We start from the raw sequence: 16,628 nt of genomic DNA, 5'->3' as shown, positions 1-16,628 counted from the left end.
TATATATATATATATAGCAAATCATGTTTTATATAGATGTGTGTATATTTATATCTGTTTTTCTTTACAGATACAAAATAGCCCATAACACTGATTCCTCTTGGCAGTTCAGATGCATGAATTTAATACGGCTGTTGACTGAGTGCTCTGAACATATTAAAATCTCTATATATCACATCGGCAGTGAATACGTAAACACAGTTAACTACAAACAGCCACATATAGTTACAGTCATCATAAAACAGGAATTAGAGTAATGAATCATCCACAGTCACGCGACAGAAGTGTCATTAAAGACACAAATGGTACATACACAAGCAGACACACTATTCCCTCTGCTCACACATATGCACACAGGGCTCTGATCTCTGAGGACAGGCTTTGAGGAGGAGGAGGCGGCACTGAGGGACACATCGACCTGAGAAAAACAAGCCCAATGGTCATAATGAGAGGCTTTTTATTACAGGGCGCAGGAATTGGTGTGGGGCGGGGGTGCCGAGAGCAAAGAGGGGCTGAAGGAGGCAGATGCTCAGCGCTGTATAATCACAGCCTCCCTTCTGCACCACTGGACTCATTTGGTGCATTTCATTTGTGGATCTTGAGATTAAATGTGATGCAATAACACCATCTCTGGAATACCTGGGGGCGTTAGTGAATCATTAAGCACTGCACACACACACGTGTATGTTACACCCACATAAATGCACAAATAAAAACTGTCTCACACACACACACACATACACATTTTTGCACATGCACTTGAGGAACAATAAGAATCAGCAGCATGAGAAACTTGCGTTCATGTGGGTGCTTCAGCGGTGCTGTGGGTGAAAGGGGGTGTGTTCAGAGCCCGCTGGAGGAGCCAGTAATGCCGAGGATGCGTCAGGGAGCATGACTGCTGCCGGAAAGGGGCATGACATGATCTGTCAGAAGGCAGTGTCTCTCATAGTTGACCTCTGTACACAGGACAGCCCGCGGCTGGACCACAACACCTGTGAGGAGTTCCTCTTTCTCAAGTCCAATCAAGAGTACAACCACAAGGATACGGGTAATGACCAGTCTTTTCCTTTAGATTTATGGTTCTGCTGCTTGTAGAGCAGATTGTGTTGTTATTGGTGGTGTTTTTCTGAATGAGAATCTAATTTTAATCAGAAATACTCTTATTTTGGCTCAGAAACCACTGTGAAACAGAGCCAGTCTGGAATCAAGTTAAAAATGACCTACTCTCTGGATAGCATCACTCACGGTTTGACTGCGTTCCTGCGTGGGTTGTAGTGGGAATAATTATTTAAGTCCAAAACAGCCAGCACTGCCAGACAAAGATTCCTATCAGATGATACTGCTAAGAAAATTACTTTGGCAATTTGGCTTCAGTGTCCCAGAGAGATAAAAAATAGTTTGTATTTGCCACAGTTCTTATGCATTGTGACAGAAAAATTCTTGTGTGTTCATGCTTTTATCAGATGTTTGATTATAAAACGTTTGATCATGTGTGGAAGCCTTATCTGAAACCTTTTTTTTTGTAATAGGCATATATTCAAAAAATTTTCTTGAGTTGGGGTCCCATAGATCTGTTAGAACATGAATAAATAGCCTTTTTTGATAAATTAAATGCATTTTAATGTAATGAATTAAAATTTTTAGTGGCATAAGGGGGCTTGGAAAGTTGTAATTAATGTGCGCATCTGTGAAATCATTGAAGATGGAAGTGCAATAACTTTTTAAAATTAAAAACATTAAACATTAAATGCATTAAAAACAACCATGTTACATTTATTAGAAAACAATTGTTTGACAAATCATATTATTCATCTTTTAATATTATTCATTTTTATTGTTATTTTTTGTTAATATATTTTAAAAAACATTGCATTAAAATCAATCATTTTATATTTAATCAAAACAAACATTTTATTAATATACTTTTAAAGCTAATGTAAAATGGCTGCTTTTAATGTTTATTGTATTTGTAAACATTAAACACACACACGCACACACAAGCTTTAAATGTAACCTTTTTGCATTCAAATCAATAATACAATTATAATTGCATCAAAAAAGAAAAACATTTAAAAAATAAAAAAGTTTCACTATATTGTGTAACAAAATATATAACTTTTTATTATATAATATTATATTTTAAATTATAATCTAAAATGACTGCTTTTAATGTTATGTATATTGCATATTTAAATATATTCTATAATGTATTTAAGTTAAAAAGTAAAAAGTAATTTATTTAAATTCTTAAATTAACTTGAGGAGAGTCTTAGATATAAGGGTTTTTTGAAGGTCTCTTATATTATTTTGTTCTGTTCAATCAATTTGCTTGCAACCAGACTGGAGGTATTTTTGGCTGGTTTTGTTTTTGTCATTCTGCCATGTCGATGTGTTGACAGACCCCTGCTTGGAAGAAATGTGTCAAGTGAATGTAGACAAAAATCTTGTCACTTTGTATTAACCTCACTGGGCAAATCGAAGGCCCTCCAGCCCACCGTTGGCATCCATGGCTTAGCCGTGGGGGCACTAAATGCCACGACATGTTATCAGACCATCACTGAGAATCACTAGTGCCAGATAAAAGATGAATAGAGGCTCTTTTCTTATATTGTTAGGCAGATTTAAAGTGTCGGGTTTCCCTCAGGAGCAATTTGCATGGAAAATCTCACATTGTGAGATAATTGTGCAAGAAGGTGATAATCTTTCATGTCTCAATGACAAAATGTTGTTGTTTTATGTACTATATTTGTTTAGCCTTTTTTCTGTCTGCCAAAACATTACGATTCCGTAAACAAACCAATTTTCGGTGTCTTCAAATGTCAGGAGCCTCGTCTTAGACTGAAGCATTCAACATGTGCGTCTGTGATTCCTAATCTCTGGCAAACTCTGGCGGATGCAAAATTGAAACATTCTGACAGAAATTAAAAAACAATAACATGTTTCTGTGTTTCAAATCCAAGCGCGTCTGTTGCGAGCGCACTGAATTAAATACTACACGGCTCCAGAATAGTTTGAAAGTATTCCAGCGTGAAAACCTTCATGGGTTTGGGTACTGAAGCACAGATGCTGTTCAGACACAGTGCGGCTGTGGATGATGGATGGAAAACCCTGCACAATCCCATTAACAGTCAACAGATGTCTAAAGATGAAACACACACACACACACACAGTGGAAGAAAAAACAACTCTCACCTCTATGAGTTTGGAGTGCTGTTAAACTGAAAGACAGACTGACGCCCTCACAGTTGTCCTTGTCCGCATGCAAACCTATTGAAATGATGGATGCCGGATCACATGTAATGTGTCAGATTTCCACATCAGCTCTAATTAGATTGTATTTAATTTTCACATTCCCATCATGGCTTTATTAAGCCAGACTCCCTGCAGAGGACATTAATAGAAGATGATTATTCGTTAGACTGCTGCATTCTTTGAACGGATGAAGAAAGTTTTGCATTGCAGGTGCAGAAAAAAGCATTAGTGCAAAATAAGCCACTTTGTTTGTTGTGCTTTAGAGTTTTGCTCTACATGCAAATACGTTTTCAATAATTCATATGTGTCTCATCAAGTCTTTTATAGAAAACACAGTCTTTACCCCGCAAATTGGCCGCGAGCCATTTTGACTCGAGAAGATAAAAGACTTTTGCTGCACTGGTGTTAACGGAGGCAAATAGATGGTACGACAAGTCCAACAGCACTGGCTAATTTACATGATTATTATGTGTCTTTCTGACACCAGGGTAATTGTTGCTGTGGTAGATGAGTGTGTGTGTTGTTGGGTCCCAAGCTTGAGGTTTGAAAAGAGAGAGGTGTGAAAACTGCATCTTGAGACAAAACAAGGACACTGACATATTTTAAGATCTTTCAATTGAAACAGCTCAGATTTACATTTTAGTCTGGGACAGGCTTCAGCCTTGTCTGTTAAACCGGGGGGAAATCCTTTGCATCTTCAATTATGTCAAGCTTCACTTCGGCCACATTGTCAAATAATGCCAGTGGACTAGGAAATACTGTATATCAACCAAACTTGTGCTTCTGTGTTATATAATCTAATTAAAAAATGTCACACAAGCAAGAGTGATGTGGTTCACAACTTTAGTACATTTTAGTACATTCAAATTTCATTCATACTACCCATATTAATACTATACAAAGTATTTTTTAAAGGTCTTGAAGTTAGTTTCAAACCAAATGCAGTACCAACTAGACATGCAGTTTCGGACACAGCTAGTCACTTGTTTTGTTCCTATATGAATCAGTGTTTTTGAACAAATGGGTTGGATGAATGATTAATTGACTCACTCACTCATAATTACAATCACTTATTTTGTTCCTGAACGAATCAGTGTTTGAATAAATTGGTTCAGTGAATTATTAAATTGTTTCCTCATGAAGATGGTGGCTGCATCCAAAACCACATACTCTGTGAGTAGGTACATCTTTTAAGTAATCCAGGCCATACTACGTTCATCGTGTTGTCAATGTCATGTGACTTACGAGCATGAGTTGCGTCTCTTCTCTGTCATTCACAAATCCTCCCCCGTGGCCTCATGGGATAGTAGTGTCCACCGTATGCACACTTATGAATCTAGCCGGAAGTAGGTCATTTGGGTACTTTTCGCCTACTATGAATAGTCTGAATTTGGAAATACTAATCCTTTCACATACTGTTTTCACCTACTATTTGGTAGGGAAGTATATTCAGAAGCTGCCAGTCTAAGGCACACTTCATGTGCACTTGGTGTCTTGCGGACTTACAATGACCTTCAGCTTTTATAAGGGTGCTCACAAGCGCCCCCTTTGAGGCCAGTTTTCACCCTCGATGCGCAATCCTGCCAAGTGCGCACTGAGGCGAGCTCCGTAGCAGACTTCTACCCAATAGTCAAAGCGGCATTACGTCACAAAATTGCGGACTCAGAGGAAGACTGTGAGGTTTTAGGGTGCGATTTGGGACAGGGTCACTTTCATTCCTGAATGAATCAGTATTTTGAACAAATCAGTTCAGTGAATGATTCATTGACTCAATCATGAAGACCATCACTTGTCGCCACCTACGTGCATAATTATAACCTGCAGAAAGAATCACTGAAAAAATGATATAATATAATTATTTTAACATTATCTTGTAATAAGATATTTCACAATCCCTCCCCCATTCTCTTCCCTACCCCAGAGTGATGAGTGAAGAGAAACCCAATAGAAACACGTTGTGCCATTTGTGTGTCCATACAGAAAAGCCTGATATTCTTGATCTGACCAGAACAGCAGCATGATAGAGTCAACCTACACCAACTGCATGACCAAAGCTGCAGGGTAATTTTTTGACAGATTAATGAAGATAGGGGAGAGGTTGCAGCACCCTCACTGCTAATTGGGTGAGAACACTTCATGCTTTACAGACCAAATTGCTAGCAAATTCCACTGCTTTTATAGCCTAACAAAGAATATAAATTTTTGAAGAAAAAATGTGTCATTAGCAGTTAGACTCTATGACCCTGTTTACACATGTTATTGAGATCCGTCTCCGGTGATCCGATTACTGCTCAAAATCTGTGTAGTGCGACATGAGTCATCAGTATATTGGAATATCTCCATAAAGTGAACTTTGTCAGTGTTAAATTTCATGGGATCTTTAAACCATATATGGTGAAAGTTTTTGACACCAATTCATTAGAAATTATTTTAGTTTTGTGTACTTATTATTCCTTGTGTCGTATAGAGCCTATCAATCATTGCAAATACATTATATGGCGTGTAATGTGTTCCTTGTCAGTGTAATGCAAATGAGGAAGCATGTTTGGCAGCAAACTCTTCCTCTCGTTCTGTGTCATGCTGTTAACAGACAGTCTGGGTGTTACGGTGCAGCAAGAGCATCTGTTCCAACAATGACAAAGCTTTACAGACATTATCTTCCCTGTTTCCTGCAAACTGCTCAGTTGAAGAAGCTGTACTTTCTTGTAAAGTGTTATCCTCTAAACCCTGCAGTTGTGCCCATCGCAGCAGGGGCCGACATTATGGGCATAATGTGAACAAGTATATCATACTTGCTCGCATTATGTTAACCATAATATCACGGTATATCAGGGACAAAAATAAAAAGATCATATGTGAATTAACTTGCACAAGAATAGATGTTTGTTGCTGTTGTTGTTTTTAAAATGTAAAAGTCACTTTTAAAATTCTCTTTCAGCTAATCAGCGTTACTATAACCTACAGCTAAACTAAAACTATTAAAAAACTGGTTGGCTATGACATAACTAAAACATACTGGCTATTTATTTAATAATTTTTTTAAGACAAGACCTTTTATGTGTCTCACCCAGACTTACTGTTTCAGTAGGACAGAAAACTGTACTCATCAAGCAATTGCATGGCATCTTTAAATGTCAAATCAGAAAATTTGCTTGAGGCTACATAAATTATATTTTACTAACTGAGGCAATCAGACAGTAATTGAAAATTTATGAAAGGATCAAAAGGCATGCTGGTAGAAATTTGTCAAGACAGGCTTATTTGATTTCATGAATGCAAAGTCAATTGTGTACTTTAGAGCTGCATATACAAGGGAGCTATAGTTTACATTAACTCCTGTAGATGATACATCTGAAGGTGTTGATTTGTTATGCTTCTGATTTTATTTTCATAATAAACTCTCCTAATAGCATAATCTTCACCTCTTTGTACCATATTTTACAATTTCATGCTCTCTGCCCTTTACAAATACCCAATGGCTGCCTTTAATCATGTATGAAAGCTTATGACCTTTTGGTCACTTCTTGAAATTCCAACATGCACATCTAGAATCAACATAATAATTAATTTTCTTACAGATGACTGTGTTTCACTGCAAAGTAATCCAGCGAGGCGTGTAATTAGGAACAGCATAAGAGTGTATGTTTTTCTGTGATGACAGTGACATGTTCCTCATTGGCTATCTGCTGCTTTAATGTTATAAACTGTGTATGAAAAACAAGCCTCTCGTTCAGCGACAGCACAATGTCTGAAGCCTACTCAACTCATCTGTTTACGCACTGAGCCATTTCAGTTCATTAAACTTCAAAACTGTTATACTGTGCAGCCAAACAATAGACAGCGGTCCAAAAGAAAACCGTTATCTCTCCACACAAGCACTCTCGTAATAACATTGTGGATTGAATTGAGTTTGGAGTGCACTCCTCACAAAACCGCAGGCCCACCTTGTAAAAAAATGCATTAGTGAGTTGCTGGGTCGTGGTAGATGTAATGTAATTAGAAAATGTGTGATGTACATGGAAAAAATGTGGAATGAATGCAGGAACCATTAAAACAGGTGCTGGAGGGGGCGAATAAAGGGTCGGGAAATGAGACCCATGCTTCATGTTAAACAGCTACGAGGAGTCATAGGTGGCTTGTGTGAAGGGAACATTTTGCTCCAACCATCTGATATGAATGTCTAAAATGAATGGTGTCTTTAAAATGAGATCTCTGTCCTGCCTGTCACCTGAGGAAAACTTGGGAACATTGTTTTCCTTCCCATCAGTGGCCAAGAGCGATATCTGTTTATTTATGGAACCCATTTCTGCCTCGGAGTAAAATAATTAAATTAATAGATGAAAAACAATTGGGACTTTTATTTATTTTTCGTAATTGAGACTTCATATCGCACAACTGCAATTTCATATGTCACAATTGTGACTTAATGCTTAGAATTGAGACCTTATATCTCAATTGTGACTTTAATTGTGTAATTATGGCTTAAAATCTCAAAACTGTAACTTTGTCTCACAACTGCGACCTTATTTTTTTTTAGTAATTGTGTCTTTATATCTCACAGTTGTGCCTTTTTTGTTGTAATTGTGTCTTGCTGTCTCACAATTGTTACATTATTTGTTAAGTCTGATTTCATATCTCATAATTCCATTTTTGGTTTAAAATTGTCTAATTTTTAGTAATTGCATTACTAAACATCTTTATTTGTTGTAAATGTATCTTGATATATCACACCCTTATTTTTTTTTAGTAATTGCATCTTTATGTCTCATAATTGCAGCTTCATATCTCACAACTGTGACCATATTTCTTGTAAATGCAATTTCACTGCAACTATTTATTATTATTATTATTATTATTGCTACTTAAATTGCTGTGACTTTGTATCTCAAAGTTGCAGCTATTTCTTAGAACTGCAGCTTTGTATCTCACAAATATATTGTATAAATCTTTCTTAAATCTTATAATTGTAGTTTTATATTGCACTGACTTTTTCCAATTGTGACTACATTTTTTATTTTAAAACATTGAAAAAGAAACGGTCTTGCATGTCTTGCATATTACACCATAGTAAAATCTTTAGAGATTGCAAAGCAGACATTTTGATTGGCATGTCCTAGTTTTTGTCCTGAGAAGCTGTTGTAATTAGTGATAGGAAAATAGGATTGTGACTGCCTGAGGCCAGCAACTCCAAAGACATTGAATGATAGGATATCAATCCAGAGAAGCTAGTGTAGATTAGTTGAACAATATGGAATTCTGCTGACTATTGTACTCTCTCAAGAATTCAAGAGAACAAAAACACTGCAAAACACTTCTAGCTGGAAACCTGCTGCACTGGTGAGTCAGTATCATGACTGTGATGTCTTAAGTAGCCAAATATAGAGAAACTGTAAGATTACTGTCAAAGACTAGCATCACTTCAGTTTCCATGCCATTTGGAATCAGCAGGATTTGTGGATTTCATTCAATAACTAAGATTCAGTGGATTATGCATTGTCCACTGTGTTTCATTGCCTCTCTGTTCCTCTCTAAAATCGCTTTTTTTGTAACAACCAAACTGCCTGGCTTTGTTTGATCAGGGAAAACAGGGAAATGGAATTCTCTGAAATGATTGTGTGCTTTCACATTAGAGCTTTAATTTGGTTGTTTATTTGCTGTGAAATTAATTAAACTGCCAATGAAAGTCATTCGCTCATGAATGTGCTCACAAACAAACATGTCTGAAGCCCAATGACACAAATTCCCAGGCACACAGTAGCTTTGATCAGCTCATGTACTGTAGTCTGTCCTATATGAATCACCTTTTCCCCACTTTTTTCCCACAGTGCCCTTTTCAGATCATTTTCACAAGTCCATCCTTAACCTTTTCTCCTCCTTTTAAGTGCGAGTGCTGGCCTGGATGTGCTTTGTTAAGGGATTGGCGGATTTCGATGGGTCCCAAAACATCTGAATATAACCAAGAGGATTTTCATTTGACTTTTTCACATGCTGAGTCTGTAAAGCATGAAGCTTCAATCCTCAGCCTCTTTCGCTTTGAACCTCTCACTGAATCTCCCAGCAGGCTTCCAGGTGCTGTCCTATCTGTGTCATGCTTGCTGCCAAAGATGACCTGAGGTGTAGATATATGGCTCATTAGAAAGATGAATGGCATGTCCGGTGATGCCTGACCCTGAAGCCACAGCTTGTGAACGCAACTTCCTCACATTGCGGATACAGGCACCGTTTTTCACCTGGAGGTGCTTTAAAAGCAGAACCTCTCATGCGGAAACTTTAGTATGTCAAAAATGAACAGTTCTGATGTGTTCTTTATTGACACTCAGAAAACCACCTAATTTGTCTTGAAAAAACAAACTTCCAGGCATCTGGCATGTATAAATAAATGAGGCATTCTTGTGCAAGCTTGACTTGTCCGTGACATTGCCCACAGTGTCAGCCTTTGCATATATGTATAATTTCTCAAAAGAAGATTAAATGTTGCGACAAATCACTATGAGATATGGACTTTTGTTATGCTTTCTAGAATTTTCCATACAGTCTTTCATAGTGATTTCTTTGTGAATCTTCTACTGTATTTGAATAAGTGGTATTAAGGGAAGAAGGATTAGTAATGCAGCATCCATTTAATTTTTCACCCCCCAAAAATGTAAATTCTGCAATCTTTTACTGATTTTTCTTTTGATGATTTTCTTTCTTCAGTGCAGCACAAAAGGTGAAATGTAGTGGTGCTACAATATGTTATCCATGCAATGAGGCTTTCAAGTTCCATAAAGGCATCATAAAAGTGGCCCAGTAGACATTCAAAATGTCTTTTCTATGTTCCACAGAAGCAAATCAAGTGGGTTTTGAATGACACAGGGGTGAGAAAATAATGACAGTTATTTTAATGTTTGGCTGAACTATCCTTTTAGATACAACTGAGGACATGCCCTGATTTCACAATAACAATATTTTAGACTAAGAAGACACCTTTCTCCTTTCTAAATTGAGAAACAAATTAAGGGAAATTAATTTGGTATAAAAATTTAAATTCTTTCATAATTTACTCATGTTCATGTTGTCCCAAACAGATTTGGTTTCCTTTCTTCAATGGAACACAAAAGGAGACACGTAGTTGCTATTTTCAATGCAATGAGGCTTTCAAGCTACAAAAAGTCCCAAAGGCAATGTAAAATTGACCTGTTAGACATAACAATTTTCTATGTTCCACTAAAGATTGTAAATCAAGCAGGTTTTGAGTGACACAAGAGTGAGAAAGAGTGGGATCCTTTTTAGATAAAACTGAGAACATGCCCTGATTTCACAATAATATTTTTTAGGCTAAGAAGACACATTTTTTCTCTCTAAATTGAGCTACAAATTTAAGGAAGTCAATTTAGTTAAAATAAATAAATAAATTAAATTAAATTAAAATTCTGTCATAATTTGCTCATGTTCATGTCATTCCAAATGCATTTGATTTGCTTTCTTTAGTGGAACACATGTAGTCACTATTTTCCATTCAATAAAGCTTTTAAGCTGCAAAAACGTTATAAATGCTCCATAAAAGTGGCCTGTTAGACATTCAAAATGTCTTTTTCTATGTTCCACTGAAAAAAGGAAATCAAGTGGGTTCTGAATGACGGGTGTGCGAAAATAATGAGAGTCATTTCCATGTTTGGTTGAACTCCCCTTTTAGATAAAACTGAAGTCATGCCCTGATTTCACAATAACAGTTCTTTTAGGCTAAGTAGACACCTTTTTCCTCTCTAAATTGAGCTACAAATTAAGGAAAATCTATTTGGCAATTGTAAAAAAACTAAATGAAAAGGCAATTTTACACCACAGTGCTGCTGAAATCACTCAGGGGCTCTTGTGTAGTGTTGCATACATTATGTGAATCAAAATAGCTCTCGTTCTTTAGGTGTAATGGTTCCAGTTTGAGAAACACGAGGTGCATCCCTGGTGCAGAAGAAAGCAGCAGGAGGAAAGTGGTCCCAGGGTTTGACTGCTCTCCTCATTCACTGTGCTCAGGTTAATGCAGCTGATATGGGTGATGATGATCATCTAGACTGAGCGAGGCAGGGGGGAGCTGCTATCTCTCTAACTCGAGTGAAGATCGTGCTGCAGTGTGGTTCAAAACCTACCGTGGACACGGCAGCCTGAGGCTGGGGTGAAATACAACCATTGGAATATTAAAAGGTGGCGTGTCTCACACTTGTTCTCCGTCCATCCATCTTTGCAGCTGTCACGGCTCTCTTTAATCAGTCCAAACTGCATAATCATCCCTTTTCATCCATTGACACGTCCTAAACTCAATCGATCTCCTGCATTCACTGAATATGTTTGATATTCATGAGGTTGCCTCATTAATATGCATGCACCAAACTTATGCAGCACCGCTGCTTTGTTATTCTACTTAGATTACAGCTGTTTCTCTGGTGTTTTACATCTCTGATGTATAACTGTCCCCGTGATAGAGAGGTCTGTGCCCTTGCGTGTTGTGTATTGTGCTGTGTGGTGCAACACCACTGGGATTAAGGGAGTGTGGAGTGTTTGTAAGTGTGTGTAGAGCTCAGTGAGGGATCTGCCCCCAGCCTTTCGCCGTATCTTGCTGACTGGCTTGCTCTGACTGCCATAGAAACGGGGTGCTTAAGCTTGGTGGAGGCTCATTCTGCCTGGGCGCTGCCGAGCGTAAGCATAACAGGGATCAGAGAGGAGAGAGAGGGAAAGAAAGATACAAGTATTGGTGAGTACAAAAATGCTGGACCTTTTTAGAGTAGTTTGCATTTGTTTGAACAGCTTGTAAATGGGGTTTGTGCATCAAGGGAGAAACAGGTTGCACAAGCATACTGTGATAGAGGGAAACAAAGAGGCTTCCTATACACGTGTTGCTTTGATTTTACAACTGTCTGAAGTAGTTCCTGCTGGAAAATTCAGATTATGCTAGTTAATTTTACCTTAAAATGCTTTTAAGGTGGGTTTTACCTAGTCTAAGCTGGTTTTTAAGATTTTAAACAGCAAAAAATAAATAAAAAAATAGCTCAAGGTGGTCAAGCTGAAGCATGGTGACTGGTCAGTCTGTTTAGACTAGCTAAAGACTAGCTTAAACACTTAAAATGGATTTTCCAGCAGGTGTATCAATGTGCGCATTTACTATGTGTGTGTGCACGTGTAGTAGCGTCCATCACATTAAAAGGGGGATGCAGTTGCTTGTGCGCTCTTTATCGCTTTTATTTTATCTCTCCGGTTGAACGTGAACACTTTGAAAGCAGACGATGACTGAGTGGCACTGTAGGTTCATGTTTTTATCCCTTGCCCTTTCAAAAGCCTTTGTAAATATTTAATCAAAGGGGTTTTTGCCCACACCATGTTCTTTGTGTGCGTTTTTGTTGTGTTGCGTTATGAGTTCTTTCCATGTGCCGGCAGAATACTGATCTGATACTGATACTGATCTTATAGTCTGGCCGATGAATTGTGCTCAGTGGTGCATAACAGAGACTGTGATCCTGTATCACTTTGTGTGTTTGTTTGTGTGAATGTTTGTTAAGTGAGCAATCATGGCTGCATGGTACATAAGTTCCCCCCCATCAGCGATACTATCTTACCTGCTGCACAGGGATCCTAGCAGCGCATTGAGTTCAAGAACAGTGCATGAGGTAGATGTCAGATTTGGTAAAACTCAGCCTGATCAACTGGGGGCAGGTCTCGGTGTTTCACCCTGCTGGAAACCCCTCTTAAATATGTCAGTCCATCTGTGAAGCACAGCGCCGGCACCGGCACACCCTCGTTACACAGAGAGAGAGAAAGAAAGAGAGAGAGAGAGAGAGTCCTGCACCGGCAGTGCAGCAGTGCAGTCAGAGTGAGCAAACTTTGGCTCTATTACCTCCCAAATATACAGCACTATCATAAATCAATAGTGTTGCATTATGCATGGAAGAGAAAGTGTTTTAGGTGCTGATGGTGGAACAGTGCAGATCTACGCCTCACAGCTCTATTCGGTGTTTTGTTATGCTGTGCATGTCTGCGGTGTCGCTTACCTACTTGTTTCATGCTGTCAATTTGAAGACCATCTTATATCTGCAGTGTGTGCAGATGCTTAGTGATCACAGGGCAGATGACGTGCAGATTAATACACTTCACTGACATGATGGGGTTTGATTAGCCTGACTACATCCTTTTTTCTGTTTGTCTTCTCTATGAGTTTTCAAAATAAGTCTGAAAGATTTTTAAGTGTCTTTTTAAGTACACACTCTTTTTTATATATATTTTACAAAATATATGTTTAGCAACATATATTTAGCTAAAATTAATTATAATATAGCAGATATTTTGTAGTGCTCTTAAAGTGATAGTGGAAATGAAAATTCTGTTATTATTTACATATCCTCATGTCTTTCTGAACTTCAATTTTTTTCTTCTGTGAAGCACAAAACAAAGATTTTTGGAATATACCATATAAAAATATGATATTTAATCAGTAAAATTCATTTTAAGTAATTTAAAAATTAATTTAATTTTTTACATTTTATTTATTTAGATACACACACACATATATACACACACACATTTATTTTTGTGTCCATACAATGAAAGTCAATGGGGTCCAATATTGATTTTGTCATTTTATGGACAATAAAACAGTTGAGTCTTTAAATTATTATATAGCTTATTTTGTTCTGCTGAAGAAAGGATAAACTACCCCCTCAAAGAGTGAAATGGGCTGTATTTTTTCTTGTATCTTTCACAGCTCAGGGTAGATACCAGAAAAGGGTTTGTGATTGTTGTTGTGCCATTAGCAGCGTAATGTTTCCTGCAGCTCTAGAGAGTCACATGACATTTATGGCTCAAAAACTATTGTGTCCAGAAGTAAACGCAAATACCACTGAGATGACTTGGAATGCTTATAGATAGTTATAGATCGAATTAGCATATAGTGCTGATCTGTATTTTTTCATTTGCTAAGTTGATATTTTTAATAGTTTGTATTCTGAAAAACTCACTGACCATGCATACAGTGTCACAAATTCTTCATTGATTGTACTTGATGTACATAGTTTTGTTTGTTGTTGTTGAGTGCCATTGCATCTGACTTGTTGTGAACAGGCCTTAGCAACATTACACATGAGCTGACGGTGTCAGAAGAGAGGTTACCCAGCGGTTCTTGTCCTGCAGGACACTTTAGGGCTTCACAAATGTCACTGGCAGACAAAACTGTAAAGAATTCCCATGTAACAGCTGGATGTGTGAACCAAGTGAGACACTATGGTTTTTGTAAACCTGTCTGTACTGGCAGGTGGCAAATGTGAGGTGCGAGATGTGCTCAGAATGTGTGTGTGATCCCTGGAGAACCGTTAAAGGAGCAGTCTGTCTTATGACTGTAAAACACAGTAGTGCTCTTCCCTCTGAATCACTCTGGATCAGTCTGGATAAGACAGCGTCTACGCTTTTGAGTGGAAAATTATTGAAAATAAGATGAGGGGGCTGCTGTTGGCTGTTTGACTTGAATGGATCTTATTTTTATGATAGTCACACACACACACACACACACACACACAGAAACTCTGTATATCCCTTTGTGTGCTACAGTAGTTTGTAGTGTGTTCTGTCAATAATTTATCCGTGCAGTATTAATTCTTCATGTTATTTTAATGGGAAATTCTCCCTCGGGCAACACTACAGACACTTGTCAAACCCGAACACTTCAGCTTGAGCAGGTTCTGTAAAACTATCTCCCATGTGGAGAGGATCCTGTGGCCAGTAAACATGTTTCTTCACAGTTGATGAGGATCAGCAAATCAATCTTTAATGGGTCGAGGTAAAAGAAGAATGTTGCACAGAACATGCTGAGAACAGTTCTTGTGTTTAAAGGTATAGTTCACCCACAAAATTGTTGCAAAACCATATGCTTAATGTTGTTGTTGTTTCACATAGATCTTTTTTTAAATCTCAATTAGGTTGACATTATCAAATTGAGCAGGTAAGTTTACATTAAATACAACAAAACATATTAATTTACATAACCAGGTCAAAAAGAGTTACATTAACAGTATTTTTATTTATTTATTTATTTATTTATAACAGTATTTATTTATTACTCACCCTCATGCTGCCCCGAACACTTCAGCTTGAGCAGGTTCTGTAAAACTATCTCCCATGTGGAGAGGATCCTGTGGCCAGTAAACATGTTTCTTCACAGTTGATGAGGATCAGCAAATCAATCTTTAATGGGTCGAGGTAAAAGAAGAATGTTGCACAGAACATGCTGAGAACAGTTCTTGTGTTTAAAGGTATAGTTCACCCACAAAATTGTTGCAAAACCATATGCTTAATGTTGTTGTTGTTTCACATAGATCTTTTTTTAAATCTCAATTAGGTTGACATTATCAAATTGAGCAGGTAAGTTTACATTAAATACAACAAAACATATTAATTTACATAACCAGGTCAAAAAGAGTTACATTAACAGTATTTTTATTTATTTATTTATAACAGTATTTATTTATTACTCACCCTCATGCTGTTCCAAAACCATAAGATATTCGTTCATCTTCGGAACACAAATTAAGATATTTTTGATGAAATCTGAGAGCTTTCTGACCCTGCATAGACAGCAATGTAACTACCACGTTCAAGGCCCAGAAAGGTAGTAAGGACAACATTAAAATAGTCCATGTGACATCAGTGGTTCAACCTTAATTTTATGAAGCTACAAGAATACTTTTTGTACGCAAAGTAAACAAAAATAACGACTTTATTCAACAATTTCTTCTCTTCTGTGTAAGGCTTCGACGCACGTTCACGACAGTACCATGATGCATACGTTCATTCCTCTGTTTTTAAACAAGGCGCAGCGCATCCAGTTTCTACATCAGAACGTCGGCTCCTGCGTGAGCAGCACCACACACATGCATGGTACTCTCTTTGAACGCGCATCGAAGACTGACATCAATCGCACACATCAATAATATCAGTGTCATTGATTCTCGAGTGTCTTGAAATCCAATGCCACATCAAACAAAACTGTTGTTACATTGCAAAGATCTACAGTGTGAAGGATTCTTCAATACTCTTGTGTTCCCTTTCAGTCGGTCACTCTCGACGTCACGTTTGCACGAGGGTGGTCACGACCCGGAAGTTCAGAGAGAACTCCGCACCGCGGCGGACGTCACGCCACGAGCGACAAAGGTTACGGCGCGGTCTCTGGGTCATGCGATGTCCACTATGGTGGTCCGGGAGCACCAATTCTGGCTGTGACTGGCTGACATGCGCGAGACGGACAAGACACAATTCTTGAACGCCCCCGTGTCCTGTCGGCAACACGGTGGAGAACTGGCCCAGCGGTTCTCCGCTCACCAAAGCAGACTGAGGTCATCAGGTACATCCTGCCGGCGTGCACC

General features: G+C 38.1%; 1 protein-coding gene across 1 annotated transcript in view; it reads left to right on the top strand.

The window, feature by feature from the left end:
• The first annotated feature begins 891 nt into the window (after window positions 1–891).
• Window positions 892–16,628, top strand: part of syt6a (synaptotagmin VIa) — a 48,811-nt gene continuing 33,074 nt past the window's right edge. Inside the window, exon 1 of the mRNA XM_016283809.1 lies at window positions 892–1,048. Within this exon, the coding sequence (XP_016139295.1) occupies window positions 892–1,048 (157 nt within the window). The remainder of the gene's footprint in view (window positions 1,049–16,628) is intronic.

Source organism: Sinocyclocheilus grahami, unplaced genomic scaffold, assembly GCF_001515645.1.
Source record: "Sinocyclocheilus grahami isolate Dianchi unplaced genomic scaffold, SAMN03320097.WGS_v1.1 scaffold177.1, whole genome shotgun sequence".
In the NCBI taxonomy this organism is placed as follows: domain Eukaryota; kingdom Metazoa; phylum Chordata; class Actinopteri; order Cypriniformes; family Cyprinidae; genus Sinocyclocheilus; species Sinocyclocheilus grahami.
This window is presented reverse-complemented; position numbering and strand designations above follow the sequence as displayed.